General features: G+C 44.5%; 1 protein-coding gene across 1 annotated transcript; it reads left to right on the forward strand.

The window, feature by feature from the left end:
- The first annotated feature begins 55 nt into the window (after window positions 1-55).
- On the forward strand, window positions 56-15,521 carry LOC139423852 (nucleolar protein 11-like). The gene is made up of 18 exons (XM_071175493.1): window positions 56-221; window positions 672-785; window positions 923-979; window positions 1,231-1,379; window positions 3,467-3,524; window positions 3,697-3,838; window positions 4,459-4,659; window positions 4,951-5,027; window positions 5,168-5,291; window positions 5,614-5,708; window positions 5,816-5,881; window positions 6,064-6,248; window positions 12,334-12,459; window positions 12,875-13,105; window positions 13,488-13,566; window positions 13,854-13,946; window positions 14,048-14,155; window positions 14,710-15,521. The coding sequence occupies exons 1-18, from the start codon at window positions 75-77 to the stop codon at window positions 14,821-14,823; spliced, it is 2,166 nt and encodes a 721-aa protein (XP_071031594.1). The 5' UTR covers window positions 56-74; the 3' UTR covers window positions 14,824-15,521.
- The last annotated feature ends 1,091 nt before the right edge of the window (window positions 15,522-16,612 follow it).

Consider the following 16,612-nt stretch of genomic DNA (forward strand, 5'->3'; position numbering starts at 1 on the left):
TTTCAAACACAACACTCTGTGGTAGCAGTGGGCAAGTCTCGCGAGGTTTGCTCTTTTCATTTTCTTCATCCAGCATGGCGACGCTATGTGAGGGATTCACGTTGTGCGGACTTGTACAAACTCAAAATGCTTCAGATTCGCCAATTCAGGGAATTGAACTGGATGAAGTCAGTGACCATGCCGTCGTCACCGATTCCACGAGATCTGTCACTTTATACAAGGTAATGTGGACCAATATATGTGGCTGAAATGTTGAACCAGCCCAGCTGATGGGACACTCGTGTCCTTTGAAGTGGGGGGGGGGGGATCCGAAGCGTTTCAAAATATAGCTAGCTACATATAACAATTTCTCCCTCTCTTACCAGTATTGCAATGGTGTTCATCAACTACCTAGCAACACATTGCGTATGCAGACGGTTTCCTTGAATCAATCGACATGCACATAGGTGGACGTTAGCACACGTACTGTTCTTTCAATGAGAACAGTACTACTAGATAGCTGCTTGGCGTGGGTTTGTTTGGTTAGCTGACGTTGGTGCCACTGTCAAAAAGGTAGTCACACAAGTCTTGTATTTGAATATGAACGTTACTTACCACAATAATATGACAAAAGGTTGTGTTTGTGTTGTAAAATGCATGTGTTGTTTACTTATGAGGTGCTGTGTTGACAGGTTTCAGATCAGAAGCCTTTGGGCAGCTGGACGGTGAAACAGGGACAGTTGTTGACTTGTCCTGCAGTGTTCAACTTTCAGACCAAGGAGTATGTAGTGGTCTCCGACAACAAGGTGACACTTGTGGACACTTTCCACCAACATAGAAACTGAACAGATTTAAAACATCTGGACTTGACATTTGGACTTGATTCTTTAAATAAAGTGGTTGTCTTCATGTTGTTCATGGTCAATAAATGTTTACTCACTAGGTCATCAGAGTTTGGAAAGATGAAGACCTCAATTTAGACAAAGCATTTAAAGCAACTGTAAGTATGAGCTCCCTCTCACACACGCATACAATTTCAACCTCCTCTGCTTTGACTTTGTCAATATGGTGACATACTCTGCAAATTGCACAGTAACACGAACTGTGCCTGTGAGAAGTCATTGTACCATAATTGAATCAAATTATGCCATACATTTCCTTTTATCTCAGGCTTTCCTCTGGCTTTGCGGTCATTTCGCGATGTCTCGCAGTTATTGTTCTTAACTAGCTCTGTGTCTGCATGTCTCTTAGGTGACTGCTGATGTATGGCGGGTCCACTCTGCCCCAGGGGGAGAGCCTGTGGTGCTTTTTCAGAGAGGCGCAGTCAGATTCCTGGACTCCCTCCTCTCCGCCCCCCAACAGCCCATAGAGGATGTCCTGTCAGAGGAGGAGGTCATAAGGTCAGACAATGGACACCAGTCTGGATTAGTGATCCGTAACCTTCGGGTTGGTTGACTTTAGTCCCACCACTATAGAGGCTGGTTGGCGTATTCTCTTTCAGAGCCATGGATATAAAAATATATAGTTGAAGTCGGGAGTTTACATACACTTAGGTTGGAGTCATTAAAACTCATTTTTCAACCACTCCACAAATTTCTTGTTAACAAACTATAGTTATGGCAAGTCGGTTAGGACATCTACTTTGTGCATGACACAAGTAATTTTTCCAACATTTTTTTACAGACAGATTATTTGGCACAATTCCAGTGGGTCAGAAGTTTACATACACTAAGTTGACTGTGCCTTTAAACAGCTTGGAAAATTCCAGAAAATGATGTCATGACTTTAGAAGCTTCTGATAGGCTAATTGACATCATTTGAGTCAATTGGAGGTGTACCTGTGGATGTATTTCAAGGCCTACCTTCAAACTCAGTGCCTCTTTGCTTGACATCATGGGAAAATCAAAAGAAATCAGCCAAGACCCCAGAAAGAAATTTGTAGACCTCCACAAGTCTGGTTCATTCTTAGGATCAATTTCCAAATGCCTGAAGGTACCACGTTCATCTGTACAAACAATAGTACGCTAGTATAAACACCATGGTACCACGCAGCCGTCATACGGCTCAGGAAGGAGACGCGTTCTGTCTCCTGGAGATGGTGCAAATCAATCCCAGAATAACAGCAAAGGACCTTGTGAAGATGCTGGAGGAAACAGGTACAAAAGTATCTATATCCACAGTAAAACGAGTCCTGTATTGACAAAACCTGAAATGTCGCTCAGCAAGGAAGAAGCCACTGCTCCAAAACCGCCATAAAAAAGCCAGACTACGGTTTGCAACTGCACATGGGGACAAAGATGGTCGTTTTTGGAGAAATGTCTTCTGCTCTGATGAAATAAAAATACCACTGTTTGGTCATGATGACCGCTGTTATGTTTGGAGGAAAAAGGGGGAGGCCTGCAAGCCAAAGAACACCATCCCAACCGTGAAGCACGGGGGTGGCAGCATCATGTTGTGAGAGTGCTTTGCTGCAGAGGGACTGGTGCACTTCACAAAATAGATGGCATCATGAGGGAGGAAAATTATTTGGATATATTGATGCAACATCTCAAGACATCAGTCAGGAAGTTGAAGCTTGGTTGCAAATGGGTCTTCCAAATGGACAATGAACCCAGACATACTTCCAAAGTTGTGGCAAAATGGCTTAAGGAAAACAAAGTTAAGATATTGGAGTGGCCATCACAAAGCCTTGACCTCAATCCTATAGACAATGTGTGGGCAGAACTGAAAAAGCGTGTGCGAGCAAGGAGGCCTACAAACCTGACTCAGTTACACCAGCTTTGTCAGGAGGAATGGGCCAACATTCACCCAACTTATTGTGGCAAGCTTGTGGGAGGCTACCCAAAACGTTTGACCCAAGTTAAACAATTGAAAGGCAATGCTACCAAATACTAATTGAGTGTATGTAAACTTCTGACCCACTGGGAATGTGATGAAAGAAATAAAAGCTGAAATAAATCATTCTCTCTCCTATTATTCTGACATTTCACATTCTTAAAAATAAAGTGGTAATCCTAACTGACCTAAAACAGGGAATTTTTACTAGGATTAAATGTCAGGAATTGTGAAAAGCTGATTTTAAATGTATTTGGCTAAGGTGTATGTAAAACTTCCGACATTTAATTGTTTTATTTTAACCTTTTTTTTTATTTAACTAGGCAAGTCAGTTAAGAACAAATGTTTATTTTCAATGACGGCCTAGGAACAGTGGGTTAACTGCCTGTTCAGGGGCAGAACGACAGATTTGTACCTTGTCAGCTTGGGGATTTGGTTTCGGTTACTAGTCCAACGCTCTAACCACTAGGCTTCCCTGCCGCCCCATCAACTGAACATTGTTTTTTTTAAACTTGCACCCATATTTATTTACAGTGAGTCAGCGACTGATAATTCTGTCCACATTGCTGTCAATACTTGGCTCATTTGAGTAAACAACCGTTTTTTTGTGTGAGATGCACACAGTTGACAATGTCCTCATGTTACCCCCTAGGTGGAGCGCCAGCATCGTGGCAGAGGAACAGCACTTTGTCCTCTTCACGACAGAGCAGGTAGAATATCCTTCCCTTGCGGTACACCAGTACGCTGAATAGCCGTGTACTCGGTGACCTGCCACGTGCAGGCATAAACGCAGTGCCATCTGCAGCACGCAATGTTTTGTGCAAGTATGAATTCTGTGCCACAATGTCGTCTTTAACACAGCTTCCCTGTTGTCCGTCACAGAACGGGGAGTGCTGCCTTTATGTGCAGAGGCTCAACCCCAACACCCTACAGAAGTATAGGCTGGAGAGAGAAGACTCTGGAGCTTCCCCATTGAGTTTCTCTGCCTCTCTCCGGGACAAACACCTCAACCTGCTCTACCTGTGTGAGTACGGCCGTCAATTCCCTGCCAAAGTAATGTGTTAGAAATGTCCAAGTAGTAATGTGCATTATGCAGAAATCGTTCTGGCATTTCCTGGTTAACATTCTAATAGTTAGCCTATTTTCAGTGTGTGACAAAACAAGCGAAGTGTAGAGAATCAACACTTCTCAAATGCAGTGAAATATCTTTTCAATAACCAAAAATATTATATCTTCAGCTGTTTGAAACTGGTGTGCAAAACCGAAAGTAAAAGACCGGAAAACTACACTTAAGAACCGAAGGCATAGAACATATGTACCACTTAGACTTGCTTTCAAAGGCGTGACAGATCTATAACTCTCATTTCTATGTGAGTTTGATCGAGTAGCCCAAAAGGTTACATATTACAGCTTTAATGGTGTTTTTTCCCCTCAGATAATTAGCATACTGTTGAAATGGTACTGCATTTGATATCAATGAAGCACTTAACAAACAATGAAACGCAGTTGTCGGACATCGTAGCTACAGCCTCATGATAGCATTTAGTTTTTTAATGAGAAACTTGCGCTCTCAGTGATGTGCTGGTGACATAAGGCTATGATTGACCTGACTTGCATCTCTGTCGTCTATCCCGCTCTCTCCAGACTCTAACGGCTGTGTGTACCAGAGTGTGGTGGTGGCGCGGGGGTATGTGGGGCTGGAGGGGGTGCAGGACCTGCCTCGCAGCCTGCGCCTGAGGCTGCCCGTGGGGGAGGGAGAGCTGGGAGCTGCCTCGGCAGTAGCCCTGGACGAAGCTCATGTGGCTGTGGTGGGGGTGCCCCATCCCTCCGCCAGAACTGGCAAAGGTAAAGATCAGGGTTGGGATCAATGCCATGTCATTTCAGGAGCTCAACAGAAATCTCAATTTTCCTCATGCGGAAAAGTGGAGTTGTAGTTTATTTCATGAACTGATTGAATCATGATTTCCACACACATTCGCCCAATCCAGCATCAACCCCCTAGATACGTACTTTTCAAAGTTCTGATTTGTCGCGTGTAAACAACATGGTGATATCTTCCCTGTGTTTGCTCGGGAGCTTTCACCACACTGCTGACATCCATCCGATCCTTTTTCTTCTTTTTTTTTTCAATTTCAGATTTCCTCTGCATCTGGAATACTAATTTCCAGACTCTTCAGGCTGGTAAGGAGATGGCGGGAAGAATCCATGGACAGGTAGGAATACTCAGAAATTGGAGTTTCGTTTTTTTTTTTGCCTCACAAAGTTCAACCAAATGACTCTATGCTTGTATCTTGAACTAAAGACCCACTTCACTCCTATTTATATCAATGATCATTCCTTCATTTCCCTTCAGGTCTGGTGTTATTTGGGAAAGCTGTTTGTCCCTCATGGCAAGGCCCTCTCCGTCATTCCCTACGAGTGTCAGAAGTCGTCTCTGGCCTCGGCCCTGGGGAAACTACGACACACTGGGATCGCAGGTAACGCGGCACTTCCTCAGTAAAACAGTCACCCGAGTGGCGTTAGTCGTCCCTGACAGTGCCTGGTTGAATCTAAAACGGCTCCCTATACAGTGCACTGCTTTTAAGTCCTAGTGCTCCTGCTCAAAAGTAGTGAATAGGAAGCCATTTCAGATGAAGCTATATCACTCCTGTTTACACGGCATTGCATACCTTTCCCTCACCTATCTAATGTACTGAATCTGTACATTACTGTTTTGAAATTGTATCTGAATAGCATCCCTTGAAATGTAATCTTAAACAGTTTAGTGAGTTGGATTTTATTTAATTTGCGGCTTTGTAGTGTCCAAAACGTCAGTGGCTGTGCCCTCTTGGAACACCCTACTCCATGGGGATCAGCCACAGGGGCCCACCAAAATAATGGAGACCAGGAAGAGTGTAAGTTAACCTGCCTTCCAGAATTGATTGATCCTAACCCAAGTACTTTACCACCGGAATGGATTCATGTTAATTTCACCTGTTCTGATTGGTCCTCCCCTGTACAGAAGCTGAGCCGGAAGAGCCAATCAGCGCAAGCCCTCACAGTGGACCAAGTACTGGAGCTTATCAAGGTATTTTAGATCCGCTATTCATTTTGCTCTTCTGTTTTGATAGTCTCAAACAGGTATTGATGTTGTACGTTGAGTGAATGACAAATGACCTGTCCCTTTCATAGCGTATTTCTATCAAATGTAATTGTTCTCAAGGAAATGTTAAGTTGGGTGTTAACTGTGTTCAACCTCAACCCCACCAGACTGGTCCAGTGGATGAGGTCCAGAGGGAGGTGGAGGCCCTGGTCTCCAGAGGCGATGCCCAGGATCTGCAGCTCTCGGTGGGCCAGCTGGCCTGCCACCTGGTGGCCCGAAGCCAGGCCGAGACAGCCTTCTACACTCCCGTGGCCCTGGCACAGCTGGTGCAAACACAGTTTCTTTGCCACAGGTGAGGGTGGCATTGAGTTGACTGGACCTCCTACGGCACGGGAGTATCGGTCCTTTGGACAGGGAGGTTATCAGGATGATGGGCTATGTTGGGTGCATGGAAAGTGAATGTGAACAGGGTCGTCAGCTCGTGGTAGTGTTGGTGCCATCCACTTGTTATGCAAGTTGGGGTGTGTGTCTTGCTTCCATCCTCACCGATCTAGCAAGGCATCAGTGTTGAAGTACTTGAGACCACCCTTTGAGTGTCTCTTTGTCGGATACATTTGCACCCGGTCTTGACTCGGTCTCGGACAGTGAGACTCGTCATTTCTTCCTGAGACCAGCGGAGTAAAAAAAAAGTCTGAACGATACGCTTCTATCCAGTAAGCACATAAAACTGCTTCGCCAGGCCAAATATATACACTCCTTTCTTGAAACATTAATACCTGAAGTCTTTATATCTATTATAGCTGTGTTTGCCCAGTGATGAACCTCTAGGCCTTCAGTGTGTGACAGGTTAGTACAGTGATGAACCTCTAGGCCTTCAGTGTGTGAGACCAGGTTAATGATGCTGAAAGGTAAACAACCGTAATACCAGCACACGTAGGAGAGTGCGCTCTTTGTAAAAGAGTGTCTCTTTATGCCATATAAGCACTTTTATTTTTTTATGGCCATTGCGTGTACTCCCTTAATCCCCACTGGTGCAAAGTAGTGTAGTGGATGTACATACGACTTATCTTCTTGTTGAAAGTTATTCTTGAAAAGGGAGAAGCTAACAAATTAGGAACAACATCCTCTTTGATAACACTTGCTGCAGCCTCTGCAACTAGTCTACAACATAAGATGGCTAGCTAGACTGTGGGAAAACTACTGCTCCTTATTCTTCAGTGGGAAAACTACTGCTCCCTATTGTACCGTGGGAAAACTACTGCTCCTTATTGTACCGTGGGAAAACTACTGCTCCTTATTGTACAGTGGGAAAACTACTGCTCCTTATTGTACCGTGGGAAAACTACTGCTCCTTATTGTACCGTGGGAAAACTACTGCTCCTTATTGTACAGTGGGAAAACTACTGCTCCTTATTGTACCGTGGGAAAACTACTGCTCCTTATTCTTCAGTGGGAAAACTACTGCTCCTTATTGTACCGTGGGAAAACTACGGCTCCTTATTGTACCGTGGGAAAACTACTGCTCCTTATTGTACAGTGGGAAAACTACTGCTCCTTATTGTACAGTGGGAAAACTACTGCTCCTTATTGTACCGTGGGAAAACTACTGCTCCTTATTGTACCGTGGGAAAACTACTGCTCCTTATTGTACAGTGGGAAAACTACTGCTCCTTATTGTACCGTGGGAAAACTACAGCTCCTTATTGTACCGTGGGAAAACTACTGCTCCTTATTGTACCGTGGGAAAACTACAGCTCCTTATTGTACAGTGGGAAAACTACAGCTCCTTATTGTACCGTGGGAAAACTACTGCTCCTTATTGTACAGTGGGAAAACTACTGCTCCTTATTGTACCGTGGGAAAACTACTGCTCCTTATTGTACCGTGGGAAAACTACAGCTCCTTATTGTACCGTGGGAAAACTACTGCTCCTTATTGTACCGTGGGAAAACTACTGCTCCTTATTGTACCGTGGGAAAACTACTGCTCCTTATTGTACCGTGGGAAAACTATGCCTCCTTATTGTACCGTGGGAAAACTACGCCTCCTTATTGTACAGTGGGAAAACTACAGCTCCTTATTCTACTTCCGGCGCCGACAGAGATGGCCGCCTCGCTTCGCGTTCCTAGGAAACTATGCAGTTTTTTGTTTTTTTACGTGTTATTTCTTACATTAGTACCCCAGGTCATCTTAGGTTTCATTACATACAGTCGAGAAGAACTACTGAATATAAGATCAGCATCAACTCACCATCAGTACGACCAAGAATATGTTTTTCGCGACGCGGTTCCTGTGTTCTGCCTTACAAACAGGACAACGGAGTGGATCCTATGCAGCGACCCAAAAAAACGACTCCGAAAGAGAGGGAAACGAGGCGGTCTACTGGTCAGACTCCGGAGACGGGCACAGCGCGCACCACTCCCTAGCATTCTTCTTGCCAATGTCCAGTCTCTTGACAACAAGGTTGATGAAATCCGAGCAAGGGTAGCATTCCAGAGGGACATCAGAGACTGTAACGTTCTTTGCTTCACGGAAACGTGGCTTACTGGAGAGACGCAATCCGAAGCGGTGCAGCCAACAGGTTTCTCCACGCATCGCGCAGACAGGAAAAAACATCTTTCTGGTAAAAAGAGGGGCGGGGGCGTATGCCTTATGACTAACGTGACATGGTGCGATGAAAGAAACATACAGGAACTCAAATCCTTCTGTTCACCTGATTTAGAATTCCTCACAATCAAATGTAGACCGCATTATCTACCAAGAGAATTCTCTTCGATTATAATCACAGCCGTATATATCCCCCCCCAAGCAGACACATCGATGGCTCTGAACGAACTTTATTTAACTCTCTGCAAACTGGAAACAATTTATCCGGAGGCTGCATTCATTGTAGCTGGGGATTTTAACAAGGCTAATCTGAAAACAAGACTCCCCAAATTTTATCAGCATATCGATTGCGCAACCAGGGGAGGAAAGACCTTGGACCATTGTTACTCTAACTTCCGCGACGCATATAAGGCCCTGCCCCGCCCCCCTTTCGGAAAAGCTGACCACGACTCCATTTTGTTGATCCCTGCCTACAGACAGAAACTAAAACAAGAGGCTCCCACGCTGAGGTCTGTCCAACGCTGGTCCGACCAAGCTGACTCCACACTCCAAGACTGCTTCCATCACGTGGACTGGGAGATGTTTCGTATTGCGTCAGATAACAACATTGACGAATACGCTGATTCGGTGTGCGAGTTCATTAGAACGTGCGTTGAAGATGTCGTTCCCATAGCAACGATTAAAACATTCCCTAACCAGAAACCGTGGATTGATGGCAGCATTCGTGTGAAACTGAAAGCGCGAACCACTGCTTTTAATCAGGGCAAGGTGTCTGGTAACATGACCGAATACAAACAGTGCAGCTATTCCCTCCGCAAGGCTATCAAACAAGCTAAGCGCCAGTACAGAGACAAAGTAGAATCTCAATTCAACGGCTCAGACACAAGAGGCATGTGGCAGGGTCTACAGTCAATCACGGACTACAGGAAGAAACCCAGCCCAGTCACGGACCAGGATGTCTTGCTCCCAGGCAGACTAAATAACTTTTTTGCCCGCTTTGAGGACAATACAGTGCCACTGACACGGCCTGCAACGAAAACATGCGGTCTCTCCTTCACTGCAGCCGAGGTGAGTAAGACATTTAAACGTGTTAACCCTCGCAAGGCTGCAGGCCCAGATGGCATCCCCAGCCGCGCCCTCAGAGCATGCGCAGACCAGCTGGCCGGTGTGTTTACGGTCATATTCAATCAATCCCTATACCAGTCTGCTGTTCCCACATGCTTCAAGAGGGCCACCATTGTTCCTGTTCCCAAGAAAGCTAAGGTAACTGAGCTAAATGACTACCGCCCCGTAGCACTCACATCCGTCATCATGAAGTGCTTTGAGAGACTAGTCAAGGACCATATCACCTCCACCCTACCTGACACCCTAGACCCACTCCAATTTGCTTACCGCCCAAATAGGTCCACAGACGATGCAATCTCAACCACACTGCACACTGCCCTAACCCATCTGGACAAGAGGAATACCTATGTGAGAATGCTGTTCATCGACTACAGCTCGGCATTCAACACCATAGTACCCTCCAAGCTCGTCATCAAGCTCGAGACCCTGGGTCTCGACCCCGCCCTGTGCAACTGGGTACTGGACTTCCTGACGGGCCGCCCCCAGGTGGTGAGGGTAGGCAACAACATCTCCTCCCCGCTGATCCTCAACACTGGGGCCCCACAAGGTTGCGTTCTGAGCCCTCTCCTGTACTCCCTGTTCACCCACGACTGCGTGGCCACGCACGCCTCCAACTCAATCATCAAGTTTGCGGACGACACAACAGTGGTAGGCTTGATTACCAACAACGATGAGACGGCCTACAGGGAGGAGGTGAGGGCCCTCGGAGTGTGGTGTCAGGAAAACAACCTCACACTCAACGTCAACAAAACTAAGGAGATGATTGTGGACTTCAGGAAACAGCAGAGGGAACACCCCCCTATCCACATCGATGGAACAGTAGTGGAGAGGGTAGCAAGTTTTAAGTTCCTCGGCATACACATCACAGACAAACTGAATTGGTCCACTCACACAGACAGCATCGTGAAGAAGGCGCAGCAGCGCCTCTTCAACCTCAGGAGGCTGAAGAAATTCGGCTTGTCACCAAAAGCACTCACAAACTTCTACAGATGCACAATCGAGAGCATCCTGGCGGGCTGTATCACCGCCTGGTATGGCAACTGCACCGCCCTCAACCGTAAGGCTCTCCAGAGGGTAGTGAGGTCTGCACAACGCATCACCGGGGGCAAACTACCTGCCCTCCAGGACACCTACACCACCCGATGTCACAGGAAGGCCATAAAGATCATCAAGGACATCAACCACCCGAGCCACTGCCTGTTCACCCCGCTATCATCCAGAAGGCGAGGTCAGTACAGGTGCATCAAAGCTGGGACCGAGAGACTGAAAAACAGCTTCTACCTCAAGGCCATCAGACTGTTAAACAGCCACCACTAACACTGAGTGGCTGCTGCCAACACACTGACACTGACTCAACTCCAGCCACTTTAATAATGGGAATTGATGGGAAATGATGTAAATATATCACTAGCCACTTTAAACAATGCTACCTTATATAAATGTTACTTACCCTACATTATTCATCTCATACGCATACGTATATACTGTACTCTATATCATCGACGGTATCCTTATGTAATACATGTATCACTAGCCACTTTATACTATACTATGCCACTTTGTTTACATACTCATCTCATTTGTACATACTGTACCCGATACCATCTACTGTATCTTGTATCTTGCCTATGCTGCTCTGTACCATCACTCATTCATATATCCTTATGTACATATTCTTTATCCCCTTACACTGTGTACAAGACAGTAGTTTTGGAATTGTTAGTTAGATTACTTGTTATTACTGCATTGTCGGAACTAGAAGCACAAGCATTTCGCTACACTCGCATTAACATCTGCTAACCATGTGTATGTGACAAATAAAATTTGATTTGATTTGATTTGGACAGTTGGCCTTTACGAAGGCAGAAGGTACCATACGTTTTTTTGTCAAAATGGTACCACCTATTACAAGTCAAAAGTTGGTTGGTTGATTAAACTGTCACTCCAAAATGTTGCCCCTAATACAGTTGAATGGCAGATGCCTTCTATCTGGTTTGATGGCCGAGCCAATGGTCATCTTAGCTAGATTTATCTCCCCAGAGACCACAAAAATAAAACATCATGATTGGATCTTTTTTTCTCTCTCTTCAGTGTTAACCTTTCCATTCCAACAAAAGCTGAAGAGATTAAATCAGAACATCACTGAAAAGAATAATGTAATTAGAATTACTGTTGTAATTATTTTATAAATCCTTTGGTGTAGGTCCATTGTTCCCCACTGTTTGAGTTAGTAATAATTTCTTGAGTGGCTCTATTCCCTCAGCATGCATTTTTTAACATCTGAATGTATAAAGAATCCATATGTTGTTCTGAAATATGAACACAGAAATACTGGACATGTTGAGCTTTTATTATGGTGGTGATTTGACAAAATTACAATCATGTTCTTGAATTTGACTTTTTTGTGGCTCGGTCTTGACTCAGACCGCTTGTCACCCTCCCGGTCTCAGTCTTGACAAAGTCGCCCCCCCCCCCCCAAATCCGCTTTTGGTATTTTTTTTCTCCGGGCTTGGACTTGAATCGGTCTCGCTTTAGGTGGTCTCGAATGATGATAGGTGAAGACATTGTGGTGGGTGGGTACCTATCCAGTTTCCGCACCCATCAGTAGCAATGAAGGAAAGGATACTAGGATACTAGTATTTTCACACAGACTGTTGTTGAGTCCCTTGGTTTGGTTCTGACCTGTTCTGTGTGTCTTTCTGCAGCGTGTGTCCCAGCCTCCTGCTGCTGTCCCTGGAGCACAAGGACTACTTCCTGTGTCAGCTGTGCCTGCAGCTCTTCCCAGACATCCCTGAGGTGGTCACGTGTGCCTGTCTCAAAACCTTCATCAGGTCAGTCTAACTCGATAGTGTATGGGGGGGGCGTCTTTTGTGACAACCTATACGTTGTGAATAACATTAATTCTGGTGAAGCTCAGGCTAGTGCTTCCTACCAGTGCAGGAGCTTGGTTATGTATTTGTTGGCCTAATTGTTGTCCTCTCTTTTGATGGTTGAAGTTTCTATTCATTGTGTACAATGCATATTTTTTCCACCACATTGTAAACCAAGCGGTCTCTTTGTGGCTGTGTGTTGCTTTTTAAATGATGCTTATTTTGAAGTGCTTTATTTCTACAACTTGTTTTGTTTGAACCATTTCCAATGCTTCCAAGTCTTGTTCCTGCAAATACAATAGTTTGTCAACTTATATAAATAGCCTGAAGTCAGGATTGTTGTTGTAACGCCCGTGTGTCACTCTCCCTCCTCAAGTGTGCCAGACGGCGACGTGGAGATGGTCAGTCTGGAGCCGGACAGCGTGTCCTTCATGGAGGGCCTGGTGGCGGCGGGGGCCCGGGGGGGCCAACAGAACGGTTTCAGCCCGCCTCTGTTTGAGGAGGACAGCTGTGATGCCAACCACCAGCCCAAACCTCCCCAGAATAAGAAGAACCACACACTGCAGCTAGAGGCCTGCCCCGTGGGTCTACACAAGGCTGTGCTACTGTATCCTTTTCTAGTCTGGACAACCATCTCCCTAAACACTATTCCATTGCAAGACTACAGTAATATCTGCTTATGTTATTATTGATTGAACAGTGTATTTGATAGACATACATTGACACACAGAATCATCAATAGTCAGAGGGATTGAACCAACACAAGGCTGTTACTGTATCCTCTCACTATAGGTTTGTTGAATTGGTTGTTTCGTTGAATTGATCATTTAATAGGGATAGATTAAATTAAATAACAATGGCACATTTCATTGTCAACAGTCGGCTGCAATGCACCATATTGTTTATCTTGCGCTAATATACAGCACTAGTCCATAGAAATTACTCTTAAACCTGTGTGGAGGTGTTATAACTTAACTGTGCTGCCATAGTAATGAGGTCCTGCAGACGCCGTACAGTGACAACTTCCTGCTCCCCCACCTGAAGGACCTCGACACTCAGCAGGTTATTGTGAGTGTCCCATCTCCTTGACAGTATGCCATCGTTGGGATCAATTCCATTTCATTCAAGTCGATTCAGGAAGTAAAATTCCAATTCCAGTCTTCCTCGTTGAAGAACAGTAAAATGTGAATATTTGTTTACTTCCTGAATTGACTGAACTGGAATTGACTGTAATCCTGCAATATACCATGTTTTTTCTTTCTTCTATTTACCAATTTATGAATTGCAGTTAGCTATGAGGATGCATTGAAAGACTGATTGATGGGTGCATCCTTCTGTTTCCTTTCCTCTCATAGCTCTTTCTTCAGTACCTCCAGTTTGTCTATTTGAAATATTCCCAAGACGTCTACACACAAACGGCAGTTTTGAGATCGCCCACGATGACACAGGTTGGTACATGGAAGCATGAAAGTTATACAAGAGGTGAATGCATATAATGACATTTTATAGCATTTAACTTAATGTGTGTGTTCTGAATTTCCCTTTCTAGATCATTGACTGGGTGTGCTTGTTGTTGGATGCTCATTTCACAGTCTTGGTCATGGCTCCTGATGCCAAAGGATTGTTGTCTAATCTCCAAAGCTTTGTCAAGTCCCAGGTATATGCTTTCTCTTTGGTCCAAATTATATTTGAGCATTTTTGTCATAATGTGTTTTTATTGCCGTGAGAATAAAACCCGTTGAGGCACCCAGGGAGTAATGTTTACATCTCCAGTGGTTCAAACTGGAAAAGCAAGTGTTGCAATTATTAATGCTAGCCGTTTTGTGTCAGAACTTCACAAAGGTAGACTCTGCATTTTTTCAAATTATTATTATTTTTTACCTTTATTTAACTAGGCAAGTCAGTTAAGAACAAATTCTTATTTTCACGTTGCTACATCGACGATATTAGGATGAGCTCGATCCAAGACTTTGCTGACACAGAGTATCTGCGCATGTGCACTGGTTCGCTCCACGCTTCTAAAACGTGCTAGCTACGTGACCAACCCAGCTGAGGAGTTTACACACGCGCTTCAACGCTCTTATTTGTTGTGGAAATGGACACACTACTGCTATTTACTTTGCATTTCCTTCATCTCGCCGACGCCCATGCTGTATATGGTTCTTTGTTATAAGGTTTCATTTAACGTCTATCCCCATCTACCCATTCCAGGTGAAACTATTCTCTGAACTGGGGAAGATTGAGAGCAGCCTTCAAGAGCTCCACAAAATGAAGCTGTCCAAGGACATCAGCCAGTACTCCATAGAAGTCATTGAGCTGTTTTAGGCCATATTTACAGATTATTTCCAATCAAACTTTGCCGTTGACCTTCTCTCCCCATTTCTCTTGGTCAGTTGCATCATTGTGTTCCACTTTGTATTTGGTCCACTACCAAAAGGGCCATGGTTCAACTGCTATATCATACCTACGTACTGTAGATGCCTACACTGGTCCCAGATCTGCTTGTGCTTTCATCGATGATCATAGGAGTTGGCTGTGCAGTGCCCAAACAGATCTGGGATCAGTCTAGTAGATTTTCAGGTGTGTAGAGCAAATGATTCTCTAGTTCTGAACTGTGGCATTGCCGAGGCCTCGGTCCCTATAGCCATGTGATTTGTCTGTATAATCTGAGGGAGTGTGTGGTAGAAATATTTGCTAATATGAATTATGTAAACAATATAGTACCATGATATTGCAACATGGCATAGATATTTTTAACCTATGGAACATACTGCCCCTTTATAGGAATATACAAAATACTGACATGTCTAAAAATGGGAATCAACCTTCTATATGGTTGACAATCTTGTGGTTAAATGTTGTATTTCCTGAAGGCTATTTGGACTGTGAATAACTGTACATCTCCCAATCACATTGTAGTGTAGCACCATGTTTTCTATAGATACATTTTGTGTTGCATTCTAACAAAGTCAATTCTGAATTCATATTACAGTATTTGTATTAAAAATACCCTATGCAAAAAATGACCCTTGTCTTTGTCCCATCATGAATGGTTATATGTATGTCTAAGGTAAGATAACATGGTACATCGTACCATATACAAAAGTATTGTGGACACCCCTTCAAATTAGTGGATTTGGCTATTTCAGCCATACTTGCTGGCAGGGAGGGGCACAGGTTAGATTTTAAAAGTGGGGTAGTATATATATATATATACATAAAATTATCCAGTCAGATAAAGTCTCCAAAAAGCCTACCTGACCGCTCGGAGGCGTCTGTATCACATGCCATTGATAAAACTGGGGGGGACAAAAATACAATTTCAGAATGTGGGTCCCACTGTCCCCAGTGAAATTTGTGCCCCTGATGACAGGTGTATAGGATCGAGCCACAGCCATGCAATCGCCATTGGCAGTAGAATGACCTTACTGAAGAGCTCACTGACTTTTAATGTGGCACAGTCATAAGATGCCACCTTTCCAACAAGTCAATTTGTCAAATGTATGCCCTGATAGAGCTGCCCCGGTTAACTGTAAGTGCTGTTATTGTAAAGTGGCAACATCTAGGAGCAACAACGGCTTAGCCACAAGGTGGTAGGCCGCAGCCTCACAGAACAGGACCACTGAAGTGGGTAAAAAAATCATCTGTCCTCTGTTTTAACACTGACTACCAAGTTCCAAACTGCCTCTGGAAGAAACGTCAGCACAAGAACTGTTCGTTGGGAGCTTCATGAAATGGGGTTCCATGGACTAACAGCCGCACACAAGCTTAAGATCACCATGCCCAATGCCAAGCATCGGCTGGAGTGGTGTAAAGCTTGCTGCCATTGGTCTCTGGAGCAGTGGAAATGTATTCTCTGGAATGATGAATCACATTTCACCATCTGGCAGTCCATAGACAAATCTGGATTTGGCGGATGCCAGGAGAACCCTACCTGCACCAATGAATAGTGCCGACAGTAAAGTTTGATGGAGGAGGATTAATGGTCCGGGGCTGTTTTTCATGGTTTCGGGCTAGGCCCCTTAGTTCCAGTGCAGGGAAATCTTAAAGCTACATAATAAATCAAATTATATTTGTCACGTGCCAAATACAACCTTACAGTGAAATGCTTACT

This window comes from Oncorhynchus clarkii, chromosome 13 (genome assembly GCF_045791955.1).
Source record: "Oncorhynchus clarkii lewisi isolate Uvic-CL-2024 chromosome 13, UVic_Ocla_1.0, whole genome shotgun sequence".
NCBI lineage: Eukaryota > Metazoa > Chordata > Actinopteri > Salmoniformes > Salmonidae > Oncorhynchus > Oncorhynchus clarkii.

Bases quoted from the DNA above. Each gene is read 5' to 3' on its own strand.
- LOC139423852 (XM_071175493.1), top strand. From the start codon at position 75: ATGGCGACGCTATGTGAGGGATTCACGTTGTGCGGACTTGTACAAACT. The intron at 980-1,230 runs GTAAGTATGAGC...CATGTCTCTTAG, and splicing joins ACAAAGCATTTAAAGCAACT to GTGACTGCTGATGTATGGCG. The intron at 13,947-14,047 runs GTTGGTACATGG...TTCCCTTTCTAG, and splicing joins GATCGCCCACGATGACACAG to ATCATTGACTGGGTGTGCTT.